This window comes from Zalophus californianus, chromosome 1, assembly GCF_009762305.2.
Source record: "Zalophus californianus isolate mZalCal1 chromosome 1, mZalCal1.pri.v2, whole genome shotgun sequence".
Classification (NCBI taxonomy): Eukaryota; Metazoa; Chordata; class Mammalia; order Carnivora; family Otariidae; genus Zalophus; species Zalophus californianus.
Genome location: NC_045595.1, coordinates 204,217,208 through 204,243,127, shown reverse-complemented (window position 1 = coordinate 204,243,127; position 25,920 = coordinate 204,217,208). Strand labels below are relative to the sequence as shown.

Genomic DNA, 25,920 nt, shown 5'->3' with positions numbered 1-25,920 from the left:
ACCGAGGAGTAGGGGCGGGGCCTCGCGGGCGGCCGACGTCCCTCGCCCTTGCCGCGCCTTGGGGGCGGGGCCACGTCGGGGGCGGGGCCGGCGCGCGCGCGGGAAGCGCCAGCGGGGAGGCCGGCCGACCCCTCTGCGTGAGCCGCGCGTTATGGCCCTATCGGTGCCTGGCTACTCGCCCAGTTTCAGGAAGCCTCCCGAGACTTTGCGGCTCCGACGGAAAAGGGCCCGGAGCCGGGGGGCGGCCGCTTCACCCGGCGAGCAGCCCGAGCCGGCGCCCCGCCGCGCCGCTTTGGCGGCCGGGCTGCTCCTCCGCCCCTTCCCGGCGGCGGCGGCGGCGGTGGGCAGAGGCGGCGGCGGCCCGGCCGCGGCCCGCAGGAACCCCTTCGCCCGCCTGGACAACCGGCCTTCGGCCGCCGCGGAGCCCCCCGACGGGCCGCCCCGCGGCCAGCAGGAGGCGCAGGGCCCGGTGAGTGTCTTCGGGCCTGGCCGGCGAGGGGCTCTCGTAGTGCGGGAACTCGGCTGTGAACTAGAGCAAGTTCTCGCGGTCAAGGGGAAATGGGCGCGGAGAGTGGTAGCCGCAGCGGTCGCCGGGCCGTGAGCATTGGGAGGGGCCGCTCTGAAAGGTGGGCTTTGTGTGGAGTGCGCCCCGCGAGCGGCTCCGTCGGCCCGGCCTGAGGGAAGCGTGGGGCACTGGGGCGCGCCCCCCCACGCCCCGCCGCGGTCTAGCCCGTGGGGCCGGGTCGGAGGAGCTTGAGCAGCAGCCTCCTGGGGTTGGAGATCCCTGGGAAGACGGTTCGAAAAATCCTGGAACAACTCATCCAGGAAGGCCACTGCTCGATGGGAACATTACAGGAGACCCTCCTTCCCTGCGTGATTCAGAGCCTCCCTTCTCACGCGCTCGAAAATAATTCTGGAGATGGAGGAGTGTTGCGTCCCGGGGTCCGAATTTCCTAGCGTTTTCTTACCCCAAAGCCTTTGGAACTTTTGATTTGAGATTTCTACATCAATTATTAGACGCACATATCACCGGCCTCCCCGCTCCCCCAATTTTGATAGTTACAAGTTCAGACACAAAACTGAAACCCTGATCGAGTGATTTGCATGTGAATTCCCGCACTTGGCATTTATTGGGAACTTGTATGCCGGGTGAGGCTCTGTACGTATTAACGCAAACTCAGCATCACTTAGGATTAAAAAGGACCGTTGTTTTCCCCTCAGTTTTTAGATTCTAATCAGGAAAATGATTTGCTGTGGGAAGAGAAGTTTCCTGAAAGAACAACCGTTACTGAATTACTCCAGGTAATAGTTTTTAAATGTTAATAGAATGTATGTCCTTATAATCTAAATTCATACCTCTCAGAAACATTTACTTGGAAAATAGTTTTGCGGAGAGCGTTGAGGGAGTGATCATCTCTGCCAGGGATGAAAAGATGGCATCAGCACCCTAATGGACTTTGATGTAAAAATGATGTTTCTAACGGTACCAACGCTAAAGTTGGTGTAGATACAGGTTCTCCTTCTACCTCCAACTGTTGTTATGCTGTTCCTCTGTGGGTGGTGACAGCTCCAGCTCATCACTCCACACTCAGCTGCTATTTGAACTTAGTCCTTAACTGAAGCTTCAAACAGAATCCCCAAATTACCTCCACAGGTTGTGGCGTATTACCAAACCTTGCTGACACAACCACAACACCCACACTCTTGATACCATGCCCTGGGGATTCCTGCTGTGATAGTTAAGATACATAGTTTGTCCTAATAGGAGCAGGCTAGAAGAGCTAAGACCCACTCTCCTTTTCATGTAAATAGGTGACCTTCACAGGGTCTGTTAGAAATAGTCTCCCCCCAGGGGCACCTGGGTGGCACCTGGGTGGCTCGGTTGCTTAAGCAACCATCTTCCGCATCGGTCATGATCCCGGGGTCATGGGATCGAGTCCCACATTGGGCTCCCTGCTCAACGGGGAGCCTACTTCTCCCTCTTCCACTCCCCCTGCTTGTGTGCACTCTCTCTCTGTCAAATAAGTAAAATTTTTCAAAAAAGAAAAAAAGAATGGTTCCCCCTTACCTGTTATTTTTTTGTGATGCCACCTCAAAGAATCATTGTAAAGTGGAGAAAATTGACTTGAAAGGACAGCAGAACAGTTTGGAAGGAAATAGTGAGATCAGGAAATGTTTTTTTTACATATGGCCTCTTAAGAGCCCTGCCTGAGTTTCCTACAGGAGCCGCTTAGCCCTGGTTCCAGAGTTTTAGAGACTTAAAAGGTGCTTTTTAAATACTGGGGGACCCTGAGTGGCTCAGTCTGTTAAGTGTTTGACTCCTGATTTCGGTTCAGGTCATGATCTCAGGGTGGAAAGATTGAGCCCCGAGTCAGGCCCCACGCTCAGCAGGGAGTCTGCTTGAGGTTTTCTCCCTCTCCCTCTGCTCCTCCCTGCCCCCTAAAAATAAATGAATAAATCTTTTTTTTTAAATAATAAAAGATTTGGAAGGTTTTTGCTTTGACAGCATGATCAATAGTAGATTTTGGTTTTTTTAAAATTATGATTGTAGAAATAGTACATGCCTCTTGTAACTAAACTATATATAAACTAAAAGGTAAAATGTGCCCCTCCACCACTACCACCCATAACAACAATAAATCCCCACTTCCCAGAGAAAACCACTGTCAGCAGTTTAGTGTAACTCTTTCCAGAGTGTTTCATAGTGTGTAGTATATTTCAGGGTTAAACAGTTTATAAAATTTTGACATTTCAGTGACCATGCTAGTCGATAAAATCTGTAGATTAAAGGGGTTTTTTTGGCATTTTGTTGTTTTTTTGGTACTCTACTAATTTTTGTGTTCTTTGTTTTCTGAAAGACTCCACAAGGATCAGTCTCTGAATCTGATATTCCATCCTCAGAAAGTACTGAGTTACCTGCAGACTGGAGTATTAAAACTCGACTCCTTTTCACTTCTTCTCAACCCTTTACCTGGGCAGATCATTTGAAAGCACAGGAAGAGGCTCACGGTGTCATCCAGCATTGTAGGGCAACAGAAGTTACTTTGCCTCAAAGTATACAGGTAATTCTGAAGGAAAATAGGTATGTTTTAAAGTAACAAATTAATTGTAAAACATACTTCTCTGCAAAATGTCACAGATACTTCTTCCAATAAGTTTTTCTTCTGACATTTAGACACACAAAGACTTGGGAAATTTTGTATTTCCTAAATGATGGTTTCATGCAGTTTTTTCTGTCAGATTCAGTAACTGCCCATTAAATTTAGAGACCTGTCCTGAGAATTAGTTAGTGTTATAGGCAGGAATTGTTTGAACTAAACCATTCTTTTCTAAGCCTTTTGGGGAAAAAAATATAAGGGAAAGAAATGAAAAGCAGTTGAGTAGGATTGCTAAGGCAGGTTGGTTATTCTGATTTTCTGATATGTATATTCTTTTTTTATACATACTAATCTTGCTACTGGTTGATAGTCTGTTGTAAATATTGTAGTAGAGTTAATGAGTTCTAGAATGGTTTTGGAGGAATGTGATTTCTCAAGCAGCTCATCAACTCAAACTAGGTTAAAAGTGATTACCTTTGGTATATCTTTTTTTAATAAATAGATCAGGATGATTTTTGATTTGCATTACCCATTTTTACTGGCTACTCTTGAAACAGTTGTGAGAGGAGAGGGGTTGAACATAGTATTACCTACATACAATATCAGTCCCTACCCATACTACCCCACCCCCATGATAACAGAGAGCCATTGTTCTTGGGAGAGCTGAGAGAATGTTCCCATCTGTATTTAAGTCTTCTTTCTGATACAGTTTAACAGACAATAAATGCTGGCAAGAATAAACTACATTTTAGCCCCTGTAACAGTTATTAATATTTTCCTATAGGAAACAGTAAAGATTCTGAGAATAAGTGGTATATTTAGTGCTTTTTAATGAAATTTTATACTTCTAATGTGGCAAAAGCTGTCCGATACCATCTCTGGATTTTAGGATCCCAGGCTCTCCACTGAGCTCCGTTGTGCCTTCCAGCAGAGCCTTATCTATTGGCTCCAGCCTGCCTTTCCTTGGCTACCACTGTTCCCTCGCATTGGAGCTGATAGAAAAATGTCTGGAAAGATAAGCCCTTGGTCAAATGATGAAACCTTGCAACACATTTTAATGAGTGACTGGTAAGATTAAAAACTTATGCATCCTAATAGTGAGTTCTCATTTTATCAGTGTTCTCTCCTTATTTACGAGGTGGAAATGTGTAGTGGTAAAAGGATCTCTGTGTCCTTCTGAATTATTTTTTCTAAACTGTTAATAACCAACATTTAAATTGTTCGCTTTTTTTTTAACTCTTATTCACTCTTCATGCAATTGTGGAATTATGTATAAGTGTTATATAAATATATACGGGCATTCTTTTATGTTATTTCTTCTCAGTGGTTGCTTCCTTTCTCATCAGCAGAAGCTGCTCAGAGAAAAGTCAGCAACCGGTTATCGATTGTGTTTTGTTTAAAGAAAAAATGTTGAGTGTTTAAGCAGTAAACACTATTTGTTAAAGTATTTAGAAGTCATCAGTGAGTCCCATGACCAATTTTAGTCCTATAAAAGCCAAGTTATGTATGTAGTAGCAAAAATTCAAACCATTATCTGTAATACTTGTATTGTATTTTCAATCAGGTATCAAACTGAATTATAAAAAAACTAAATTTTAGATGTTAAGCTAAATAATGTAAAAAATCTAAAGAAAATTTTGCTGCTTCTTAGGTCTGTGAGCTTCACTTCTCTCTATAATCTGCTGAAGACAAAACTTTGCCCATATTTCTACGTTTGTACCTATCAGTTTACTATCCTGTTCCGCGCAGCAGGATTAGCTGGAAATGATGTAATCACAGCTCTCATATCTCCTACAACTAGAGGCATAAGAGAAGCTATGAAAAATGAAGGTAAAACTATTGGCTTAAAATGAAACTACCACGCTATATATTAATTACTTTCCTTAAAAGCTAGAATTTGGATTGTCTTTTTACCAACTGAATTGTCTTTAACCAGTTTTATCTATATTTTTTAAGAAACATCGTATTTCTGATTTTTTTTTTCCAGAAATGATTTACGCTGTCCCTTATGCATAGCTTTAAGTTAATGGTATTCCCTTCTCTGATATGACCGACACATGCTGAGCTGGGAAGTTCCCATCTGAATATACTCCTGTAGAAATTCCTTGCTGGTACAAATTACCTACCCCCTTTTTAATAACAATCTTCCAACTGGGTCAGTCATTAACGATCATGAAATCTATTTAGTACGCTCAGTCAGCACTTTAGGAAAGAGTACCACATGTAGTGAGAGTATGTATTGTTGAAAGAGGGGGCATGTGTGTGTGTGTGATGGCTACTGTCAAGAAAGCTTGAAAGTTACTGCCTTAATAGATCGTGTAAAAGCTCAAATCTTCAGATTTCATACTCTCTAAAAGTAGGGCACACCTGTTAAGTTCTTTGAGATTATACTAAAGAAAACTCAGTTATATTTTTCTTTTCTCATGTAGGTATTGAATTTTCTCTGCCATTAATAAAAGAAAATGGCCATGGGAAGAAAAAGGCTTCCGGAACAAGCCAAGGACAGGGAGAGTATGTGATTAAAATCACCTTTTACGTCACCTAAGGACTTATGGACTCAGTGTAGTTGTTTTGTAGAGGGAACAGTTTTATGAAATGGAAACTCTTAACAATTTTCTAGGGAACAAGTAATCAGTGATGAGGATGAAGATGAAAGTTTTTCCTGGCTGGAAGAGATGGGTGTGCAAGATAAAATTAAAAAACCAGACATACTCTCTATCAAGCTGTATCCTTTCGGTTGTGTTAACTACAATTGGTTTTCATTGAATTAAGTTAGCGAACTATGTATGTAATATTGACTGACAGCTTTATTTGACTGTAATCTTAAGATCATATTAAAACTAATTCTCTGGGGCGCCTGGGTGGCTCAGATGGTTAGGCCTCTGCCTTCGGCTAAGGTCATGATCTCAGGGTCCTGGGATCAAGCCCCACATTGGGCTCCCTGCTTGGTGGGGAACCTGCTTCTCCCTCTCCCTCTACTGTTCCCCCTGCTTGTGCTCTCTCGCTCTCTCTGTCAAATAAATAAAATTTTTTTAAAAAAAGTAAACTAATTCTCCATCATGATATTAAATAACAGACTCCCTAAGTACCAGTAAACCGTGAACAATTATTACTAAACTGTTTTTTTAAATGAAAACATTCCATATAGAGCATATTTTTGACTAGAGAAGAAATTAGTTTTTGTTAGGTGTCAACTTTCAGCAAATTCAAATGGTCAAAGAGAAATTTTGATGTAAACAGATGCATTATAATTGCAGCAGAGTCAGGGGTAGCAAGAGTATTTCCAGTTCTGAATGGGAAGAAAGGGTTCGAGGTTATTAGGATCAAGATGACTGTCTTTCCCAATGGTATGGGATTTAAATTTGCAAGTTCCTTGATTGTCATCTTCAGACGTAAAGAGAAACATGAAGTGCAAATGGATCACAGACCTGAGTCTGTTGTGTTGGTGAAGGGAATGAATACCCTTACGTTGCTGAATTTTTTGATCAACTCTAAGAGTTTAATTGCTAGTTCAGGTCCCCAGGCAGGACTTCCACCAACCCTCTTATCGCCTGTAGCTTTCCGAGGTGCCACAATGCAAATGCTTAAGGTAATGAAAAGGGGGGAAAAGAATCTACACTAATCCTCATAAACTAGCCTTTTAAGAAGAAATCAAGAACAAATTCTTGTATGGTGCAGATTTTGTCTTTGCTTTCCTCCCAGTAAAAAATTCATTGATACAAAGGTATATCAAAGGAATTACATGAAAATACAGTAATTATATGAAATGTTTGAATTACATGAAAATCATTTTTTCTGACTGAATAAATATGGCAACAAAAAAAAGCGTTTTGCCGTATGGAAAAGTTGCTTAATCTCATTTTGTCTCATTTCTTAACCAATGCAAGAACCTAGCCAGGATTGTTATGTTACATTATTAATCTCAAAACCTGAATCATGGATAAGTGGAAAGACTAGCTGTATATCGATAGTGATGAAAAAAATTATGCATGTAAATACAAAGTATATAGTGAATGTTACTAGCAATAGAATTATTTACTTTTAAAAATAGAATTTATTCTTATATTTGCCCAATATTCTGCATTGAAAATATATTAACCAAATTGGGATGGGAGGTGGGCAAAAAGGGGTAAAGGGGAGCAGGAGGTGGGTGCTTCCAGTTATGGAATAAAGTCAGGGAAATGAAAGTTACCGCACAGGGAATACAGTCAGCGGTGCTTTAATAGCATTGTACGGTGTTGTACCGTGACAGAAGGGAGCTACGCTTACGAGCACGGCATAACGTATAGAGTTGTAGAATCACTGTTGTACACCTGAAACTAATGTAACATTTTGTGTCAACTGTACTTCCATTAAAAAAAGTTTTAATAGGGGAACCTGGGTGGCTAAGTCATTAAGCAACTGACTCTTAGCTCAGGTCTTGATCTCAGGGTCATGAGTTCAAGCCCCAAGTTGGGCTCCATGCTGGGTATGGAGCCTACTTAAAAAAATTTTTTTTAATAAAAAGAAGGGTATTACTAAATCAGGATGCCATATGAAAAATTATAGCCTCTAAAACATGCGTAAACTGAGTCATAATTTGGAGAAGAGCTACAGAATGGAGAATTAACATTTTTACTCCTATAGCGTTCTTTGGAGGTCTTGTGCACTACTTTATGCTATGATCACAAGCGTAGTAGCTACTGTCACCATACAATGCTATTAAAATACCACTGACTATATTCCCTCTGTGCTGTACCTTTTAGTCCGTAACTAATAAAAAGGAAAACCGAAATGAAGTTACTGAACAAGTCTTTAGGGACAAAAAAGCTTGAGAGATGGTGACCATAATTTTTTCTTTAAATTTTCTTGAAGGCACGAAGTGTAAATGTGAAGACACAAGCTGTTTCTGGATACAAAGATCAATTTAGTTTGGAGATTACAGGTCCTGTCATGCCTCATTCTCTACATTCTGTAACCATGCTACTCAGATCTTCACAAAAGGGGTCATTTTCTGCTGGACTGTATACACATGAGCCAACTGCCGTATTTAATACCTGCCTGCCAGTAAATAAAGTACTGGATAAGGTAAGTAAACAGCTGTATGCGTATTTCATTGTAGCTCATTTCCTCAGATGCAAGAAGTAAGTGATTTACAATGAGCCAAACTTGTATCTGTTTATTAAACTTACTGTTCAACTTTATCAATCCTAATTACTAAGATGAAGGGTTAAGATTTGTTTTGAGGTAAATTTTAGGAATTTAGGTTGTACTCAACAATGACTAAAGAGCTTCCCAAACAAAAAGAAAAGGCAAGTTATGTTCATGGCCATCTCAGATCCACAAATTAATAGTACCTGATTCTTTTATTATAAACAACTATGGGTAACCAGTATTTGCTCTTAATTTTGGACATAGGTTTTTATTTACAGGTATTAAGACCTTTAAAATTGCCTCATGCTTTTATCATTTGCCAGACTTATGAAAATAACCAAAATTATTTGTGGATGCTATTGTTATGTGAAAATTTTTAGGGTTAACTTCTATTGATAATGAACTGCCTTTACCTTATAAGCAAATGATTAAGTTCCCATGGTAATTATTAAAATCTGAGTGTCCAGGGGCACCCGGCTGACTGAGTTGGTAGAGCATACGACTCTTGATACCAGGGTTCTGAGTTCAAGCCCCACATTGGGCATGCAGCCTACTCTAAAACAGAAAGGGGAACCTAAGCTGGTTCAGCCGGAAGAGCATGCAACGCTTGCCAGGGTCGAGAATTCAAGCCCCACGTAGAGATTAGTAAAAAATACAAAAATGAAAAAAGTCTGAGTGTTCAAAGACTGATGTGCTTTTTAACTAACTAGAGTACAAATTTCCACAGGAGACTGTTCATGAGGAGCTTGCCAACTGTGGGTTGCATCCTAAGACTCTGGACCAACTCAGTCAAACACCAATACTGGGAAAATCATCTTTAAGGCATGTGGAAATGAGTGACTACGTTTATAATTGGAGATCCTGAACACCAAAGTAAGCCTAAAAGGAATCTTTGAGGAAAAAGCCTTCTAGCAAGGAAATTCAAGATTGTTATCCCTTTGGCTCTAAAGTTCATTTTGGAAGTTAAAGGAATATAACTATCTTTAAAATATTCAAATATTTATAAATGTTAACCTTTTAATTTTTATTACATGCGTTAAGCAATAGGATTAAGATTTTTAAATCAGCATATTTTTTACTATTCTGATTAGATCATTCAGATATGAAGACAACTCCCAACTTTTTAAAAACATCAGTAACTTGAGACTTCCAGACCCTTACAACCTAATTATAAACTGAGTAGAAAACTGAATGTCATGAATGTCAGTGTTTCCTTGCAAATGGGAAACTGAAGCTAAATTACTATCCCTTATTTCCTGGCATTGTGACTGATGGCATCAGGGCAAAACTGTACTTGATAACATCACCTACAATTATATGCAGATTCTAGCTTTAAAAAGATAACACAACAAATGTAGACCGTATCTGCTAAGCTGATTGATGTGTCTACTTAGTTGCTTTCCTTCTGATTTATAATTCCTTTATTCTCAAATATATTAAATTTGGCTTTTTAATGCATGTTAATTCAGATAAGGGTATTTTGTATTCCACATAGAATAGTGTTAATTGTAATGTATGCTCAGCTGTCATGGTAAAGTAGTATTTATTGCTCTGGGGTGTGTGTGTGCGGGGGTGGGTGGGGGTTTGAGAGTGTGTGTGTATGTGTGTGTAATTCAGATTTTCTTAAAAATAAAAGTACTTAGAAATCAAAAGCACTGGGTAAAGAATTAACAGTATTTAGTGAAGAAGTATGTGTTCACTTTAAGATCCAGAAAATAAAACACCACATTTATTCCAGAGAAGTTTATATTTGGGCCTTAAGCTTTTGAAAATAAAGTTTAGAGACATAGCATTATGAATACCACTTAATACACATGAAATATTCTATCAGACCCTAAAAATTAACATAAACTTAAACTTTCTCATAGTCAACAAAATAGTGGCTGGGTGCCGATTTTATTAGATAAGTTGGTTACAGCATTTTAATTATCATTTAACGTCTATCTAGGTGTAGCTGAAATTCAAAATGCACATCAAAGTAAAACTATATCACAACTCAATGCCATACTAAATGTACTTGGCCTCTGCAGTAGAATTCTAATCGGACTTCATTTTGACTCCCTTCTCATGGCCCAAGTGGCTTTGATGGGAATGCAGGACTTAGTGCAGATCATCACACAACATACCACTTTCTTTTTATAACCTCTACAAAATTTTCAGGGGAGATGGTGGCTACTAGCCCTGTGGAACAGATCTTGCTTGATTACCTCAGTAACACTGGCCCAGTATCTGTCCAGCAGAACCCATTGTGAACTAGTACAAGGTGCACAGCCCTTCACTGATTACAGGCAAGTGTTACAGCAGCCTAGCCATAAGGAAGGGAGGTTACATCATAGTACAAAATACAGTATAAAAGCGTTATTTAACATTCCACACTGAAGATTACGGATGCCTTCAAACAATCGTTTGGATGTTAGCCACTTAAACAAATACATCACTAAGGTAAACAATATAAACATACCAAAACCCTGTATGGTTAAATACAATTTCCATGGTACAAAAATCAAAGCCTGGAGATGTTTGTACAGATTGCTTTTTACACAATGTCTTAAATTGCCAAATATTTACAACATTAAAGAGGAAATAACATTTTGATGCAGAGTAAAATTATCTGAAATGATTAATATAAAACCTCAATCTATCTACGTGAGGCACTCCTGAAGCAAGTGGCATTAGCCATGAGGTCCTTTGGTACAAGGCCCATTGCTTGAAGAACCACAGTAGCTGCTGTGGCTTTAGCATGCTTCTTATTAGGGCTGGCAAAGCTGGGCTGGTAAGCGCTTCCATTTATCAATACCTATTCAAGAAAAACATACAATTGGGCTGGTAAGGGCTTCCATTTCTCAATACCTATTCAAGAAAAACATACAATAAGAACAGCATCAAACTTTAATATCTATTAGCTTTGTATTTTTTCACTAAATGCTAGAAAAATAATTTACAAAAATATAAACCCCACACTATGTAAGTCAAATTAATCTCAACCCAGAAGAAGCAAATCATTTGGGAAAAGGGACTGCAAATTAAAAGCAGGTCTCCAAAGGGGGCGGGGGGCGTGGAATGGAGAAAACCCTGATAAAACTACTAAATTAATTCCCCTTGTTCCATTAGAAAATGTCAACAAATTGTTCACCAGATTTTTGCCCACATCTTTTCCCTCCAACGTTTTTGAAAACCAGGATATTAACAGGTTGTATTAAAATGTACTTAAATATTTAAGAACCCAAAAACCCTACCACCACTTCTACCCACACATACATATTCACTCCCAACCCACAGTGTATCAATCCTGTGACCATACAATGCCTATCCCTCACCCTCTAAGTCATCAAATTAATAGGGGTATACAATTAATGCAGAAATTCATATTTACCCTAAAGAGAAAATGTTTGCGATGATCTGGGCCACTATCATGGACCAAGAGAAATTCTGGTGGTTGCCACCTTCTCTTATTACAGATTTCCATCAAAGCAGACACAGGATGTTTGCCTGCAGAGGAAAAAATAACCATGTGTTAATTATTTTCATTATCTGTGGCAATGAATTATGAATTCAAGGTGGGGATGGGACAAGAGGAAATTAAAACATACTCTCCTCACCTGACAGATCTTTCATTGCAGCAGAGAAGTTTCCGGACCTCTTTTGTGCTCTTTCTCCTACTGCAACAAGACCTTTAAAATAAAAAGCCATCGTTCACTGAATAAACTCCAAAGCATCATTTTAAAATTATACAATGATTCCCTCTACAGGAATCTGAATCTCAACCTATACCTTCCAATAAAATATTCAACTCCCACTACCCTTGATTTTTATAGAATTTGACTTCTGTTTTCCTCTATTTCAATATGTAAACCTATATACTTTATGTTCATATACCTTGGTACTAGAAGTTATATAAAAAAATCAAAATGTTCAGAGAACACAAAAACTTAGTATATGAATAGTGCCATATTTAACATCTCCAGGACTGTTTCTTTGTAAGTTTAAAAAGTAGTGGCTGTTTATTACAAGTGATTTCTAAAGGCAATGCTCAGTTAAGTTCTCCAAAAGGTGAGGATTTTAGGCCACACATTCCAAACAATTAAAAGTGAGAAGGTGTCTCTATAAATGGGTCTATATTTTTCTCAGCAAACAACCCCTTTCTGACTTATCAAATGAAGACGTTCACAGAAGACAGACGGTCTCACTGCATGACGTCCCTTCCCAATGGAATCTCACTGTATTACTAGTCAAAATCCATGCTTTCCTGCTTCCATTTTTCCTAGAACTTTCAATCAGTTCTTTACTAATTCTGCTAGTATGCTTCTCCAAATCCAACGCCTATTACACAATTCCAAAGAGGACGTTCCCTGGAATTACATAATGCATTCACAGATGTTTTCTTCCAATCACCTTTTATGACACAAAATCTATTCAACTTGTATAAGTAAGACAATGTCAATGTGCCATCAGTACAATATCCTTTTCTAATGTAATCTAGAGTTTGAATTGATGCTACAGCACAGAATGATTCTCATGCTATTTCCAGCCTACTGGAGAATCATTACATTAAATCCCTCCAATTTGGGGGAGAGGGGAAATGGCATCACAGTATTTATGTGGATGACAATATAGAAATTCTGACGCAAAACATTTTATAAGACACACAATTTGGTCCAAGCTAACTGGTTTCCAAATTCACTGACACAGAATAATTTAATTGCATTAACTTCAACTTACTTTTCTGACTGCAAAGATAAGGAAAATTAATTCGTTTTGAACTTTCCAGTTCTTAAAAATCAGGCTTATACAAACAAGCTATTGAAATCACATTGAGCTGACAGCCCAGCCCCACCTGATTCTATGTAAGACGTTATTCCAAGGGAAGAAATTACTTAAAAGGTACCAATTGGTTGTTATCAATGAGCACTAAATGTATATATACATATATGTATATATGTATTTTTTTTTTAATGTGGGGGGGCAGAGGGAGAGAGAGAATCCCAAGCAGGCCCCACACCTAGTGGGGAAACCTAATGCAGGGCTCAATCTCAAGACCCTGAAGATCAAGACCTGAGCTGAAATCAAGAGTCAAATGCTTAACTGACTGAGCCACCCAGGTGCCCCAAGTGTATTTTTAATACTTAGCGACTGCATGCAGGCTATGTAGACAGATCTCCATCCGAGAAGCAAAGTACTAGTAAAGATTTTTAGAAGTTCAAGGTGCCCCAAGCACAAGGTAAAATGAAGAGCTGACATTGCTGTCAGCAACTGGTCTGCTGTTCTCCAGCCCCAACCCCAGAAAACTCAATTACAGAGCTTTAAAAACGGACATGCCAAAAGGGTATATAGGATGAAGACAAAACAGCACTCTAATAGGAAATAAGGAGAATATGTGGGATAAGAGATCTGAGAAAGGGGGACACCTGGGTGGCTCAGTTGGTTAAGCGGCTGCCTTCAGCTCAGGTCATGATCCCGGGGTCCTGGGATCGAGCCCCGCATCGGGCTCCCTGCTCAGCGAGGAGCCTGCTTCTCCCTCTCCCACTCCCCCTGCTTGTGTTTCCAAAATCTTTAAAACAAAAAAAAACCGAGAAAGGAAAAAAATACAGCCCAGAAACAAAGTGTACGTTCCCTGTCAAGAGAAAACAAAATGGGGATACCATTTACTAAAATGTGCACACTGATATGTGCACATTTCCGTAATATTTAAAACTAACATTGAGACCGTCTTTTAGCTCAAAATAGTGACTCCATCTATATCTATACAAGCTGCCACAAATGGGTAAAAGCTTTCATTTCCTAACAAACAGCTATAAATGTGCTACAGTTAAGCATCACGGATATCAAAATGTAGGAAGGTTATGTTGGGGAAAATAAATTTTTTTTTTTTTTTTTTGAAAGAGGCGCCCAGCTCGCTGTCAGTAGAGCATGACTCATGATCTCAAGGTTGTAAGTTCAAGCTCACACTGGGCGCAAAAAAAAGTAGGACAGTTAATGAAACCCTAAAATATCAAAGGAGGTATAATCAACATTCCCAAAACAATGTGTTACCTTTTCGGTCTGTCTTAAAATCAACTAGGATAGGTTCCTTATTTCCTTCTTTGTTTTTTCCTAATCCTTCTCCTTCTCTCCAGCCCATTTTTCTCATCAAAACGGCTCCCATTCCTCCAGTTACCGGGGCTGCTCTTAAGAACTGATCCTATCCAAAGAAAGAAAGGTAAAATGTCCCCATTTCACAGTTAGAATTTGACTACAAACTCTGTTAACTTAAAAAAAAAAAAAACTTATTTTCTAGATCTGATATAGCAATTAAATTTTAATTTCTATACTTATATACATACTGTAGTGTGGATGTTCTAATTATTTTCACATTAACATCATAGTATTTTGAAAGTCAAATAAGGCAAAAAAATGGCAGTTTAAAACAGTGGCCCTCATGCCCCCTCCAAAAAAAAAAAAAAATTAGAACACTCCTGTTTTCGTCCACTATTTAGGTTCACTGGTATCTCTTCTTAGCTTGCAAAATAAAAAGAAGGCAATGTTAAAACAGTCAAATATTAATTGTCCCAGGTGTACCTAGTTAATGAATAAAGCCCAGAAATCATTTAGAAATAGTTTGGACACTGAAGAAGCATACTGTTAACATCCCAAGTGTTCTTCCCCATTCTACCATAAAGCAAGTATAAATATTTTACTTAGAAAATCCCTATGAAGCAAAAAGATAACTCTTCATATTTACACAGTAAGAAATGGACAGTCACATAAAATACCCTGTCATCATACCAAACTGAAACTGCATTCTTTTAAAACCTAGCGTGATGTTAAAAGACGTGTAAAAAACTCCTTAAGCGTTTACATACCTAGGCCTCGGTGGCAGCAGTGTTGTGAATAGTAGGGCTGGCACTGACCGGGGCAAGAAGGCAGCTACAAGGATTTGGCCCTGAAACAAGTTTCCATACAGAGGGGTGAAAGTTCACAGGTTATTCTGTGAACAGTCATCTCTCTTGTATCCAACCCACTGAACCATAATTTCCATCAAAGCAGCAAACCACTTAATGTCATAAGATGCACAACTATATACATTAGCATGGTCAACAGTCATTTTCATACATTAATAAGTAGGCGATGCCTCTATTTTGAAGGACATCCATGTACACAAAACAAATTGTTGATTTTTATGGTCATTTTGTTTAAGTCTGTAACATCTCCAAATCCTGCTTTACCTCCCCTTGTTATTAAATTTTTGAGTTATGTTCTCTAGCAAATATATAGCAAAAGTCATTAACTTATCAACAGAGGGAGTCAAAACTTTTGGTAGCTCTGGAAAGAGTATGCATTATTTCCTGTATTGATAAGTTAATACTAAATTTTTTAAATCTTGTTTTTACACACAGTAGTAAAACTGTATCTTATTTTTTTTTCCCCAGCTTTGTAAATTATATGCTGGGGAGAAAGCATGCCAATGATGTGTGACTAGACATTAAGTTCAACAAGGTGCTCTGATGGAAGGAGGCAGCTGTGGAGGTAAAAACATACCCCTGGTTCAGTTCCTTATTTGGTGCAGGCCATGCAGTGTTGATGTATAAAGAGAAAAGTTAGCTGATGCTTGGATATCAACTGCCTTGTTGCTACACACCTACAGTGACTTTTACTTACTTCCAGGTTCATCCGCCCCTCTTTTCCAGGCAACACTCCTAAAAAAAAGGGCAACTGTGCAGAGTATAACGCAAATTCCCAAATAACCCAGGCTTCCAACTCGGTTTCCATTCTCTACTATCTTCATGTTTCTTTAACCCCCTTGTGTATACAGTTCACCAAAAAGCTGCTTAATCTAATGAAACTATTAATAGTAAACAAAACCCATCGGGTCATGTCCAAATCATTTAATTCCAAAAAATAAAGGTTCTTTTAAATCAATTACCAGTTAAAAATGTTTTACTGACAAAGAGTAGTAATGGTAAAACTCTCGTTCTTTTTCATCTAAGAATCTACTGCAACAAACTAAGAAGAATACGGAGAATGTTGGCATTCCAAGGGGTTTTTAGCACAGAAGAGGGTGTTGGGCTACAGCAAGGCAAGAAAAGCTATATGATCACCGAAAAAGTTTGCTCAACATAATAAACAGACATTTTGTGACCTGACAGTGAAGATAAATGTTAAATTTTCAGCTAAGGACTTTTCCACATTTTTATAAATGTTCCTTCCTACCAGTAGCAAATGTTCTTCTGTAAACATATAAATGGGAGTTTTTCTGAAAGCACAGCTTTCTTATTATTTAAAAACTTCTCTGATGAACACATCTCATCATTTATCAAAATGACTTACACAACATTTAACATGATGTGAACTATTTAAAACCTGTCAACTGCCTACAAGACTGGAAGTCAAAAAAAAAATTTAAGGGAAAGTTTGCAGGGAGCCAATTTAACCATTAAGAGATTCATTTTTGCAAGTTATGTTAACATGATTTTTAGAACCATGTAAGTATTATGGATCAGTACTTCATTATACGAATGAAGTCCAAAATTTTGCAATGGAATAGCATTTAGAAGTTTCTACCTAATAATGTTCAAGACTATTTAAATTTTTATGTGCCTAACCACCCACATAAGCTTCAAGTCTAACTTTCTGAAATACTGAGCACTCAAGCTTCAAGATTAATTAGTATTAAAGAATTAAAACTATTCAAATAGGTGTATAATTATAATTCTTCCCAATGAGAACCATTTTCAAATACTACACAAATCACTATATTTTTAAACACTGTAATATAGTTAAGTCCAAAATGAACTCAAAACTTAAAATATTTTGCTAGATTTTCATTTTTTCCAACACCAATCCCTAGTAAATTGCAATTTACAATTACCTAGTAAAAGTTGTAAATTTTTCATACATCTGACCATATACTCACTATACACCTATTAGTGCAACCATCTCCCCCCAAAAAATGGCAGGCAAACTGAGGGTATATCATGTCTTATATTAATTTGTTAATAAGAGGGTCATTAGAGATAATGCTATCAAAATTGAAATATTATGAGATTAAAAGAGCCGAAGCAACCAAAATCTCATTTTGCCGAAATTCAGTTCATTCCCTGGCAATCATTACAATTCTTCATAGGTGCCCATCACGCTATTAATTACCACCCTGTGAAGCAGTAATAAGGACTTGTCTTCTCATGACAGTCGGAGACTGAAATTCCAAGTAATTACTTGCCCATGATCACAAAAGCAGTCAGGAGTACAGCGGGATAAAGAAACCTTCCCAATCCTTTAGACCACGCAGCCTCCCAGTTTCAGCACTGCCATGCTGCCAGTACTCCTGAAACAAATTTCCCATCACCCATCCAACCAAACCACATCCCTTCACCAGAAGGCATTTTCTTTAGAAAGCCCTTCTTAACCACCTAAGACTCCCCCAACAATGAGGCAGCCGTAGGTGGAGTTCACAGGTCTCATTGCAGGAATCTGAAACCAGGAGCACCTACATCTTCACAGCACGAGGCGTCCGTCCTCTCCCTTGAATTTAGGTCTTATTTTATCCTGTTTTGTTCATGAGATCAGTGGTTCTCAAATTGAGCCTGTGGATCACCAGAGGCCACCAGGGCCTAAATGGTGGTCCACAGATAATATCCTCCGTCCCCACCCCGCCCCCTTCACCACCCTTTCAGCACTGCCCACCCCCCCACACACACACACTCCAGCCCTCCTCCCCAGCCTTCCAGTCCCATGGCAAAATCACCACATGCAGTGCTAATACTGGGGCCTCCCAACCAACTTGCTGTAACCGGCAGCTGACAGATCCCTATGGTTATAGGGATCGGGGGCTGGAGGTCACCAGAGGGGTGAGGAATAAGGGCCAAGAGAGCTTACAAGAGGGCACAGGCACTAAGGAAGGGGAAAGAAGGACAGAGGAATAGAGAAATGGAAAAACTGGGATGGTAAGAGGGCTCTTGGGGGCAGTGATCCACCAAAAATAAACCTGTAATAAAGTATCCCATGATGAGAAAAAATTTGAGAACCACTGCTTTGAAATCATTAGATTAGTAGTCCAACAGGAACTGTGGAACATTCTGAACAGCACCTGAGATACACTGTTAGCATTCAAAACGGTTTTAAAAAACCACCCCCCAAAAAACAAGCAGCAGCAATACAGAAATAACTTGAGGATATAAACGGAGCGGCTCTTAAGCCATATTTATACATTTGCCAGTCTCACAAATCAGGTCCATCTTCAGTGTCCATCCTAGAGTATATACACACACAGCAAATCTACTCATGAACTTTGGTTAAAGTCACTGGCCTCTTCGTGCATTTTTAATAAAACATTTTCTAAAAAAAAAATATCTTAACTTTGTACTTGGCCACTTTCATATGTGCGGATGTTGTGTACCTTTTTAATCCAGGCTTGGGCACCAGTATTAGCCAACTGTTCTTGTGTCAGAACCTGTACTCCCGTACTTCCGGTGAACTGACCAGGAATGGAGTTCAGCTGAGCCCAGGCATCAATCTGAAGGAAAAAAAGATGCCTCAATTAACTATGTAAAATTACTTATCTAGTCAAAATCCCACTGGTTTATTTCACCACACGAAATGCTTTATTTCGTTCTTGAAAAAGCTAAGTAAGACTTAAAACTTCAACTTTTAAAACAGTATGCTGAATTTATACATATTTAAAATTGTTTTCTTAAACACTCCAAAGCAGCATTTTGGTAACATTCAGTGTGTCCCATTAATAACAAGATTTGAGATGTATTTCTAACTAAAAAGTGTACTGTAATATTCATTCTTCAAAATATCACATGGATACATGAACACAGAAAAGAGTTCATATGGCAAAGGATCCCTGCCCTCTGCTTATGTACGTATATAAATGTCATAATCACCTGAGTTTTTAACTACCTTCTTTGTGGTATTAGAAATCCAGAATAAATTCAAGAGACATGTTTAAGGAGTAATAAACACAAGAAATTGTTCAAACACATAAAACAGCTTTCTTTAAAAACTGAGCACTATGTTAATCACCATCATTTACTGTGATGGTTAAAGAATCAATTGTCGGTCCTCCACAGATTTACTGCACACTGGCATTGTCAGGCAATGGTATTTCCTTATCTGTCTCAAAGTGTATTTACTGTTTCTACACAGACCTACCAAAGGAATGTAGAAGACAAATGGAAAAGCTTCCACTGTTAAAAATAAAGACTCTGAACTCAGACTGCCTAATCACTTTTTTTTTTTTACTTTTAATTCCAGGGTAGTTAACATACAGCATCATCTTCGTTTCAAGTTGACCAACCACTCTGTAGTCCGTTTCCTCTGCTGGAAACTGGGAAATCATAATAGTACCCACATCTCACAGGGCTACTATGGGTGCATAGCTACTTTTAGATACCAACTTACGAACTCTGTAAGGGCAGGGAATTTTCTCTTTTACTTTTTTCCTAAGGAGTTCCTGCCACACAGCACACAATAAATACTTACTAAATGAATGCTCATGCCCCAAATCATTTTCATTTAAAATAAGCTAATAATGACAAATTATTTATTTCCTTGGATTTTTAACATTTCAACAGCATACCACAGACTTAGCTTATCTCACAACTATCTAATTAAATTCTCATTTAGACATCAGAGCTGCTACATACCCGTTCCTGAGCTCGATTTAACATGCTCATGGCTTCAAGGTCAAATGCATTCTCACTGAGTCTTTTCTGAGCAAGTGCCCGCTCACTCATTGCTGTTGAGATGTCCACAGGCTAAGAAAGAAAACATAGATAATTATCTCAACTTACGATAGACCCCCTAAATTCTAAAGCGCTCTTATCTTTAGCTGCTACACGTCAAAAATAAAATAGTAGTCTTACAAATTAATAATCTTTAAAAGTACAGAAAAGATGCCAAAAAGTAAAGGAACCTTGGAAAGTAGACGAGGATTTAATAAGGTAAGTTACAAAGTATCAGAGGCAGTTGAACTCAACCCAAAAATGCAATTTCATTATTTTCTACTTTATCAAATTACAATCATAGAAAACTGCAAAGAACTTAAAACTCTAGCTTTCACTAACAAGTCATTTACAAAAAATTGAGAAATTCTGAACTATTTTTGAACTGTTAATTTTATATGCATTAGCAGTTTTCATTTTACCTTACTTATTAGCATAACATTCAGAAGTAATAAGCAAGGTTCTTTAATAAGCAAGCAGAAAACCACTATCCTATCAGTGGCCTCTCCTTCACTCATTCACACATCTTTCCACCTTCTTGCAGATGCTCAGGGATAATTTGGTCTTAAGACCTCCACTTCTTCAAAAAACATTAAATACATGACTTTTTGTTTTCAGCTTATATACATTAATGACCCAAATTAAAATAATTCTGTGGGGGTACAGAACAACATGAACAAAAATACTTAAAATGAAGTATGTCTTCCTTTTCAAAGCTCATACCCTACCTGTAAAAACTGTGTTAAGCAGAGGTGACTTTATGGTTTAACTTTTTTAAATGCTTCATAATGTCCCAGAAAATTCTTAAAGGTAATCTTTAGAACAAATTCCCAATTTATCAGTTTTGTGGAAGGCTCAACCATAAAAGGAAAATCAAGTATTTGATGTTCTTTTGTCTGTTAAGAGCTCATGTTGACTTCTATCAACTTACCAATTCTTAATACTTTTCTTCTGACACAACTTAACCCATTAATATTTCCCAGTGATTGCACCCAAGAAAATTCATTTTCAGAAAATGTTTATTTGACATGGGAAGGTTTTCCTATATTCATTTACAAAGAATGATTAATGGGTACTGCATGGATATGACAAACATAAGGGAGTCAGGAAGATATGTTAACAGCTAAGGATTTTTCTTGAAAAGCTAAGTAAAGGCTATCTGTAATTTAACTGTGTACTGCATATGAAATACTTCTTTTAAAATAAAGACCTATATAGTAGAGAAGGGTATGTGACCACTTGAGAGTAATTCTATCTCATGCATAAGAATTCCCGATCTTCCTTTTCCTACTTTCAGAACCCCTTATTCTTCTATCATTCTTAGTTATCTTGCTGAATCATCTCATAATATTCTTCTAGCAAAATTAAATTTTTTCTTCCAAATTATGTATTACCTTCTTAAAATGAAAGCAAAATGAATTGGAACTCATTTTGTAATTGTACGGTTTAGAGATCTCATGAATGAAAGATCTTAATTTCTTAGTTAATACAGTAAATTATCCATACTAATTAGAATATAGCTGGGGCCTATATACATTCCTTTGGCCTACCTTAGATGTTTCCTAAAACTGTTTGGTAGGATTATCTATATAATCTAAAGGCCCACCAAAAACATCTCAAATACTGTTCATTAACCTTGCCCAAATTACTTTGGGTAGCAGTCTATAAATCTTTGAGGATGTTTAGGTATAAATGGGTTTTTATTCCAGAAAATCTAAGCTTATAGGAGACAATGAGGAAAATCTATCTACCCACCACCCCAGGCCCTAATTCCCAATTTCCCAACTATGAATTTAGCCATGAAAATGTAGTTAAGATGGCTCTGAAAGCTCTCAACTTTTCCAGAATAAAATTCTTCCCAACTGGAAAGCAAATCAATATACCTATCTTTGAATCCCTCCTTCTGAAAACATTTCTTCATACATTTTTTTTAAGTCTTTACTGACTAAGCAGATAACCTAAAGCTCTCATTTATCCCCGGGATGAAACTTCATTCCAATCTCAGTAATACTTTGTTAAATTCACATCTCACACTGAAAGAAATTTTAATATAGCAACCTTGATGTTTAATATAAATTTACTTTAGATAAAATTACAACTATTTTTTTTCTGAAGTAACACAATTTCATTTATTCAACAGGCTTACTAAGTGAGCTGCAAGTTCATGTCAAAACCTTATTACCAGATGATAATTAATTTTCTATTTGTATTTTTAAATGTGAAGAAATCTACTCAAAATAAAATGAACCAGGATTATCTTAACTCTTAAGGATCCTCAAGAGTTTGAATCAAAAAGCATGTTTCCAGGTTTTCAAGGTAATTCAAGATATGCAATAATGCACAAAAAGCCAAATATAATCCCCAAAGCATTAATACTCAAGGACTAGACCAAATGTTACATATCAGTATTAAAATTCTCATAAAACATCAGAGCTATTCTTTAGAACACTGGCCAGTATCATTCTCTACAATAACAGCTAAAGGGCACTTGAAATGTGGCTAGGGCAATTTAAGGAACTGATTTTTCAGTGGCCAGTGACTACAACTTTGGACTATACGGTGTGTGTGATGTGTGTACAGTATACAGTGGATTATACTACACAGTGAACTTTAGAGCCTTAACCATCTTTTGATGTTGCTCAGAAATAGGAATATGTGAAAGGTACCAAAGTGATGCTTTTTAGAAAGCCATTCTAAAAACAAGGGGGGAGAAATCTTAAATCTCATAGAATACTACTGTCAAGTTGTCATCAAGCCTTTTTTGTTTCCCCTGATAGACTACAGATTTTCTAAAGTCTAATTATGATACTATAGTAATATTCTAAGTATTATAATGGAGGGAAATGTTTAATTCCTTTAGGCTAGAACTTATTCTAAGAAGTAAAATCTACGTAAGAGTATTCTGAATTATAATTCCAGTTCTCATATTAATAAAAACCTATCCAAGTTATTTCATCTCTCTACAACAGCAACACAGCAGATCACTTCTTCCGTAATCCAAAAAAGTGTCAGGAATAATGAAATCCATAATGTAACATGCATTTCATAACCCAAGTTATAACTGTGTACCTTCTGTATCTTTCTCATTTAAAAAACCCTAAGTCAAAAAGAAAAAAAAAAATCCTAAGTCAATTTACTTCCCCCTTTTGTCAACCCAACTATTTACATAAATATAACAATTATCTTAGGTATTTCTTAGTCAATGGCAGAAAAAGGTTAAAAGGAATTATTAGGAGGGGGTCAGTCAGATAAGAAAAATAAGCCCTGTAATATGAAAATTATTTTCTACAAAGATAATTGCAGGTATCTTAAAAGACAGTATAAAAGGAAACTTTTAATTGTAAGAACATGGAACTAAGAAAATGCATCTGACCTGTATATAAAATACGATTTTAAAATACTTAGCAAAAATTAACAAGTTACAAAGAGGTTCATATAGAAAAGAAGAGGACAACTACAAAAACAAAAGCCACAAATACAGAATATCTCAGTTGTCATGTGTTGGTTTTTAAACCATGAATTATGAATCTTTTTATTACATCATATAGACTTCTCTAGTATAACTCGTACATTTAATCTAAATAAACTACAGTAACAAAACAAACAGACAACCTACTAAATGGTTCAAAGAAATTCAGTGTTAATCACCGAGGAAAATCTAAGGAAAGAATGAATAACAAGGCTGTATTTAACCATTCTAGCGCTGCCAGGACCCGTGTGATAAATTTTCAATTAAAATTTACATCTTACCCCAAGCACTGAGCTTTCCTAAACTATAAATTTAAAACTTCTACAACACTTCAGAGAACTGTAGCTCCACTGGGATGTGGAAATATTTTTTAGTAAAAGCAACCAGGCGCACTGCCTACACCTCTGGACCTCTATAAACATTTATGATTAATAGTAAACCCAAGGAAATTTTGTGTCAAAGATTACATTTAAATCTTCTACCCAATAAGCCTCTAACTTGATTACCAAGAATGAGTGCCCCCAAGGACAATTTTTTAAATATTCGTTTTCCAACATTTTTGATTTCACTGTTTATGAATCAAATTCACACAAATATGGTCAAAGTTCTGTAGTCACTCCTTACTGAGGATGCTGCTGGCTGGCTTCTGGGTAGGAAGACGATGCTATGGCAGTAAGGCACAGTCTGATGAGCTGATATTCCATAAGATACGGATTTATGTTGATCCATCCACATCTATCCACTCACGTTTATGTCAAAGAGCACTCATGTGCAAGACAATTAGTGGGGTTAAGGATTACAGCAAAGCTGAGATCAAATCTGTGATCTTTGCTTAAATGTTTTAGGCTTAAAACTAAAAAACCACAAACTCCATTTATATTTATTAAAATGAAAAAGATTTGGGAAGTTAAAAAAAAATACTATTAAACAGTGACCATTTGAAAGATTCCTTTTACTCTATAAAAGCCTTCATTTCAACCCCTCACAGGGAATCAAAAGGGTCAATGCTCCCATAAAATGTCACCAATAGTATTCCACAAACATCGGTATATAGAACATAATCTTACAAATGTATTTGCAAGATACAGCTAAGTAACTAGAACTAAACATTTTATAAGTGATCATTTCCTCGAGGTGTTTACTACTATTGTTGGGTAAAAGTACAGAGACCTAAAAAGCAAAACAAAACCCTACCCTTTTTCCTCTTCTAAAATTTTGGGATTTGTTTCTGCTTAAAGTTAACCTACATATTTTTTCAGTCTGATCTTCTACGAAACTAGCTCAAAGAGTTCTGATATCAAATACTTGTATATACCCTCCCATAGGAGAAATCCGCTTTTCTTTAGCCCTCTGAACTTTTTTTCCGGCTTTCATGAAAGACTGCTTAATACAAAATTCGAATACCCAACTTTTCCCCCCGGGATTTCTTTGGAATAATTCTCCCCAACTTTTAAAATCTGACAACCGCTTTTGATGACAGACAAGACTAAGGCACCACACTGTCAGTGTTAAGACTGAAAATGGCAGAGTACTAAACTTCAAATATATAAATACATATACATAAAGTCTCAATCAAAAAGAAACATTCATCAGGATTCACTAAGCACTTTTCCCATGTTCAACTAAGGTTAAAATAGTTATGATCACTTATTTTCTCAGGGTAATCCCTTGGAATTTTTCAATATTCTCAGCTGGAAATGTCTTCTCACATAATCTCCGTATGTCTTTCCCAACTCTGTTAAATGCTTAATCTAAAAATTACTAAAAGCGTATGTATCAGAATTTCTAAGTATGTCTGTTTGGCCCTCTTATCATGATCTATATTCAGCTACTACAAGATTTAAGTCATTTGCAAATGTCAGTTAACCCTTCCCTCTTGAGATGTGCAGGTAGCCTGATTTGGGGATTAGCAACCGAGCTACTCAATTGGTTTTATTAAAATAATGTCCAAACCAACTATCCCTTCCTCACTGGTGTAGTATAACTTGCTTTAACTGCTGAATCCCATGTAAATATAAATCATCACTGGGGACTGTAAGTTGCACTAGCTAATTATCATGTCTGGCTTCATCATACAGAACTTGTTCTCTCTTAAAATGCCACGGGTCAAAAAAAAACACTGTGAAAATGTCACCTGTGAATAGCTCAGGGGAAAAAATATACTATCAAAAGATTTCTGATTTGGGTTCTGTTCACTTTCTGATTTTATAAACAACAGGATTTGTTTACTTGTAATAATGGAGGTGTTTAGTTTAAGATGATATGGCCAATGAAGGCAATCTGAGTTGGAGAGAACAGGTCTCTCTGACCCACGTATCCCAGAACTGCAAGAAAAGAAGTGGGGACGAAGTCCCACATTGTAAGGGCATCATATTATCTAGTCCAGTCCTTGGACAAATGTCTGAGCTTTGGAACCAAGGGCAAGAGGTGATAACTAGTCTATGGTATCATTCAAAACTCCCACCCCCGCCCTAGTAATTCTCCACCCTCCCAGATCCCCCAAGCGTGATTTTGC

General features: G+C 37.7%; 2 protein-coding genes across 9 annotated transcripts in view; one reads left to right on the top strand and one right to left on the bottom strand.

The window, feature by feature from the left end:
• The first annotated feature begins 1 nt into the window (after nt 1).
• DONSON (DNA replication fork stabilization factor DONSON) lies at nt 2-25,838 on the top strand. 6 transcript variants are annotated; one of them, XR_003518519.2, is made up of 12 exons: nt 2-469; nt 1,222-1,302; nt 2,859-3,062; nt 3,988-4,166; nt 4,750-4,928; nt 5,528-5,609; nt 5,719-5,823; nt 6,489-6,687; nt 7,953-8,165; nt 8,959-9,104; nt 15,638-15,734; nt 22,161-25,838. XR_003518519.2 is itself a non-coding variant. In XM_027586673.2 (11 exons), the coding sequence occupies exons 1-10, from the start codon at nt 152-154 to the stop codon at nt 9,094-9,096; spliced, it is 1,656 nt and encodes a 551-aa protein (XP_027442474.2). In that variant the 5' UTR covers nt 2-151; the 3' UTR covers nt 9,097-9,104; nt 15,638-18,595. The 6 variants fall into 6 exon arrangements, 2 of the variants coding, with proteins under 2 accessions (XP_027442474.2, XP_027442473.2); XR_003518517.2 differs by having other exon boundaries at nt 22,077-25,838; XR_003518518.2 differs by lacking the exon at nt 22,161-25,838 and adding an exon at nt 16,196-18,595.
• The window catches only part of SON (SON DNA and RNA binding protein), a 32,536-nt gene continuing 16,575 nt past the window's right edge, over nt 9,960-25,920 (bottom strand). The window contains exons 7-13 of one of the 3 annotated variants that reach the window (XR_003518515.2): nt 19,859-19,969; nt 18,604-18,720; nt 15,071-15,150; nt 14,262-14,409; nt 11,831-11,902; nt 11,605-11,720; nt 10,912-11,081 (exon numbers count right to left, since the gene is read on the bottom strand). Coding sequence is in view for 2 of the 3 variants with exons in the window: in XM_027586663.2 (XP_027442464.1) it covers nt 10,870-11,028; nt 11,605-11,720; nt 11,831-11,902; nt 14,262-14,409; nt 18,604-18,720; nt 19,859-19,969 (723 nt within the window). In the remaining variant the exon portion in view is untranslated. Of the gene's footprint in view, nt 11,082-11,604; nt 11,721-11,830; nt 11,903-14,261; nt 14,410-15,070; nt 15,151-18,603; nt 18,721-19,858; nt 19,970-25,920 lie in introns of all 3 variants that reach the window. The other 2 variants (XM_027586663.2, XM_027586664.2) reach the window with 2 other exon arrangements.

Excerpts from the sequence above, each read along its gene's own strand:
- DONSON (XM_027586672.2), top strand. The coding sequence starts at position 152 with ATGGCCCTATCGGTGCCTGGCTACTCGCCCAGTTTCAGGAAGCCTCCC. Across the intron at positions 470-1,221 it reads AGCAGGAGGCGCAGGGCCCG|TTTTTAGATTCTAATCAGGA; the intron begins GTGAGTGTCTTC and ends TTTTCCCCTCAG. Across the intron at positions 5,824-6,488 it reads GACATACTCTCTATCAAGCT|ACGTAAAGAGAAACATGAAG; the intron begins GTATCCTTTCGG and ends TGTCATCTTCAG.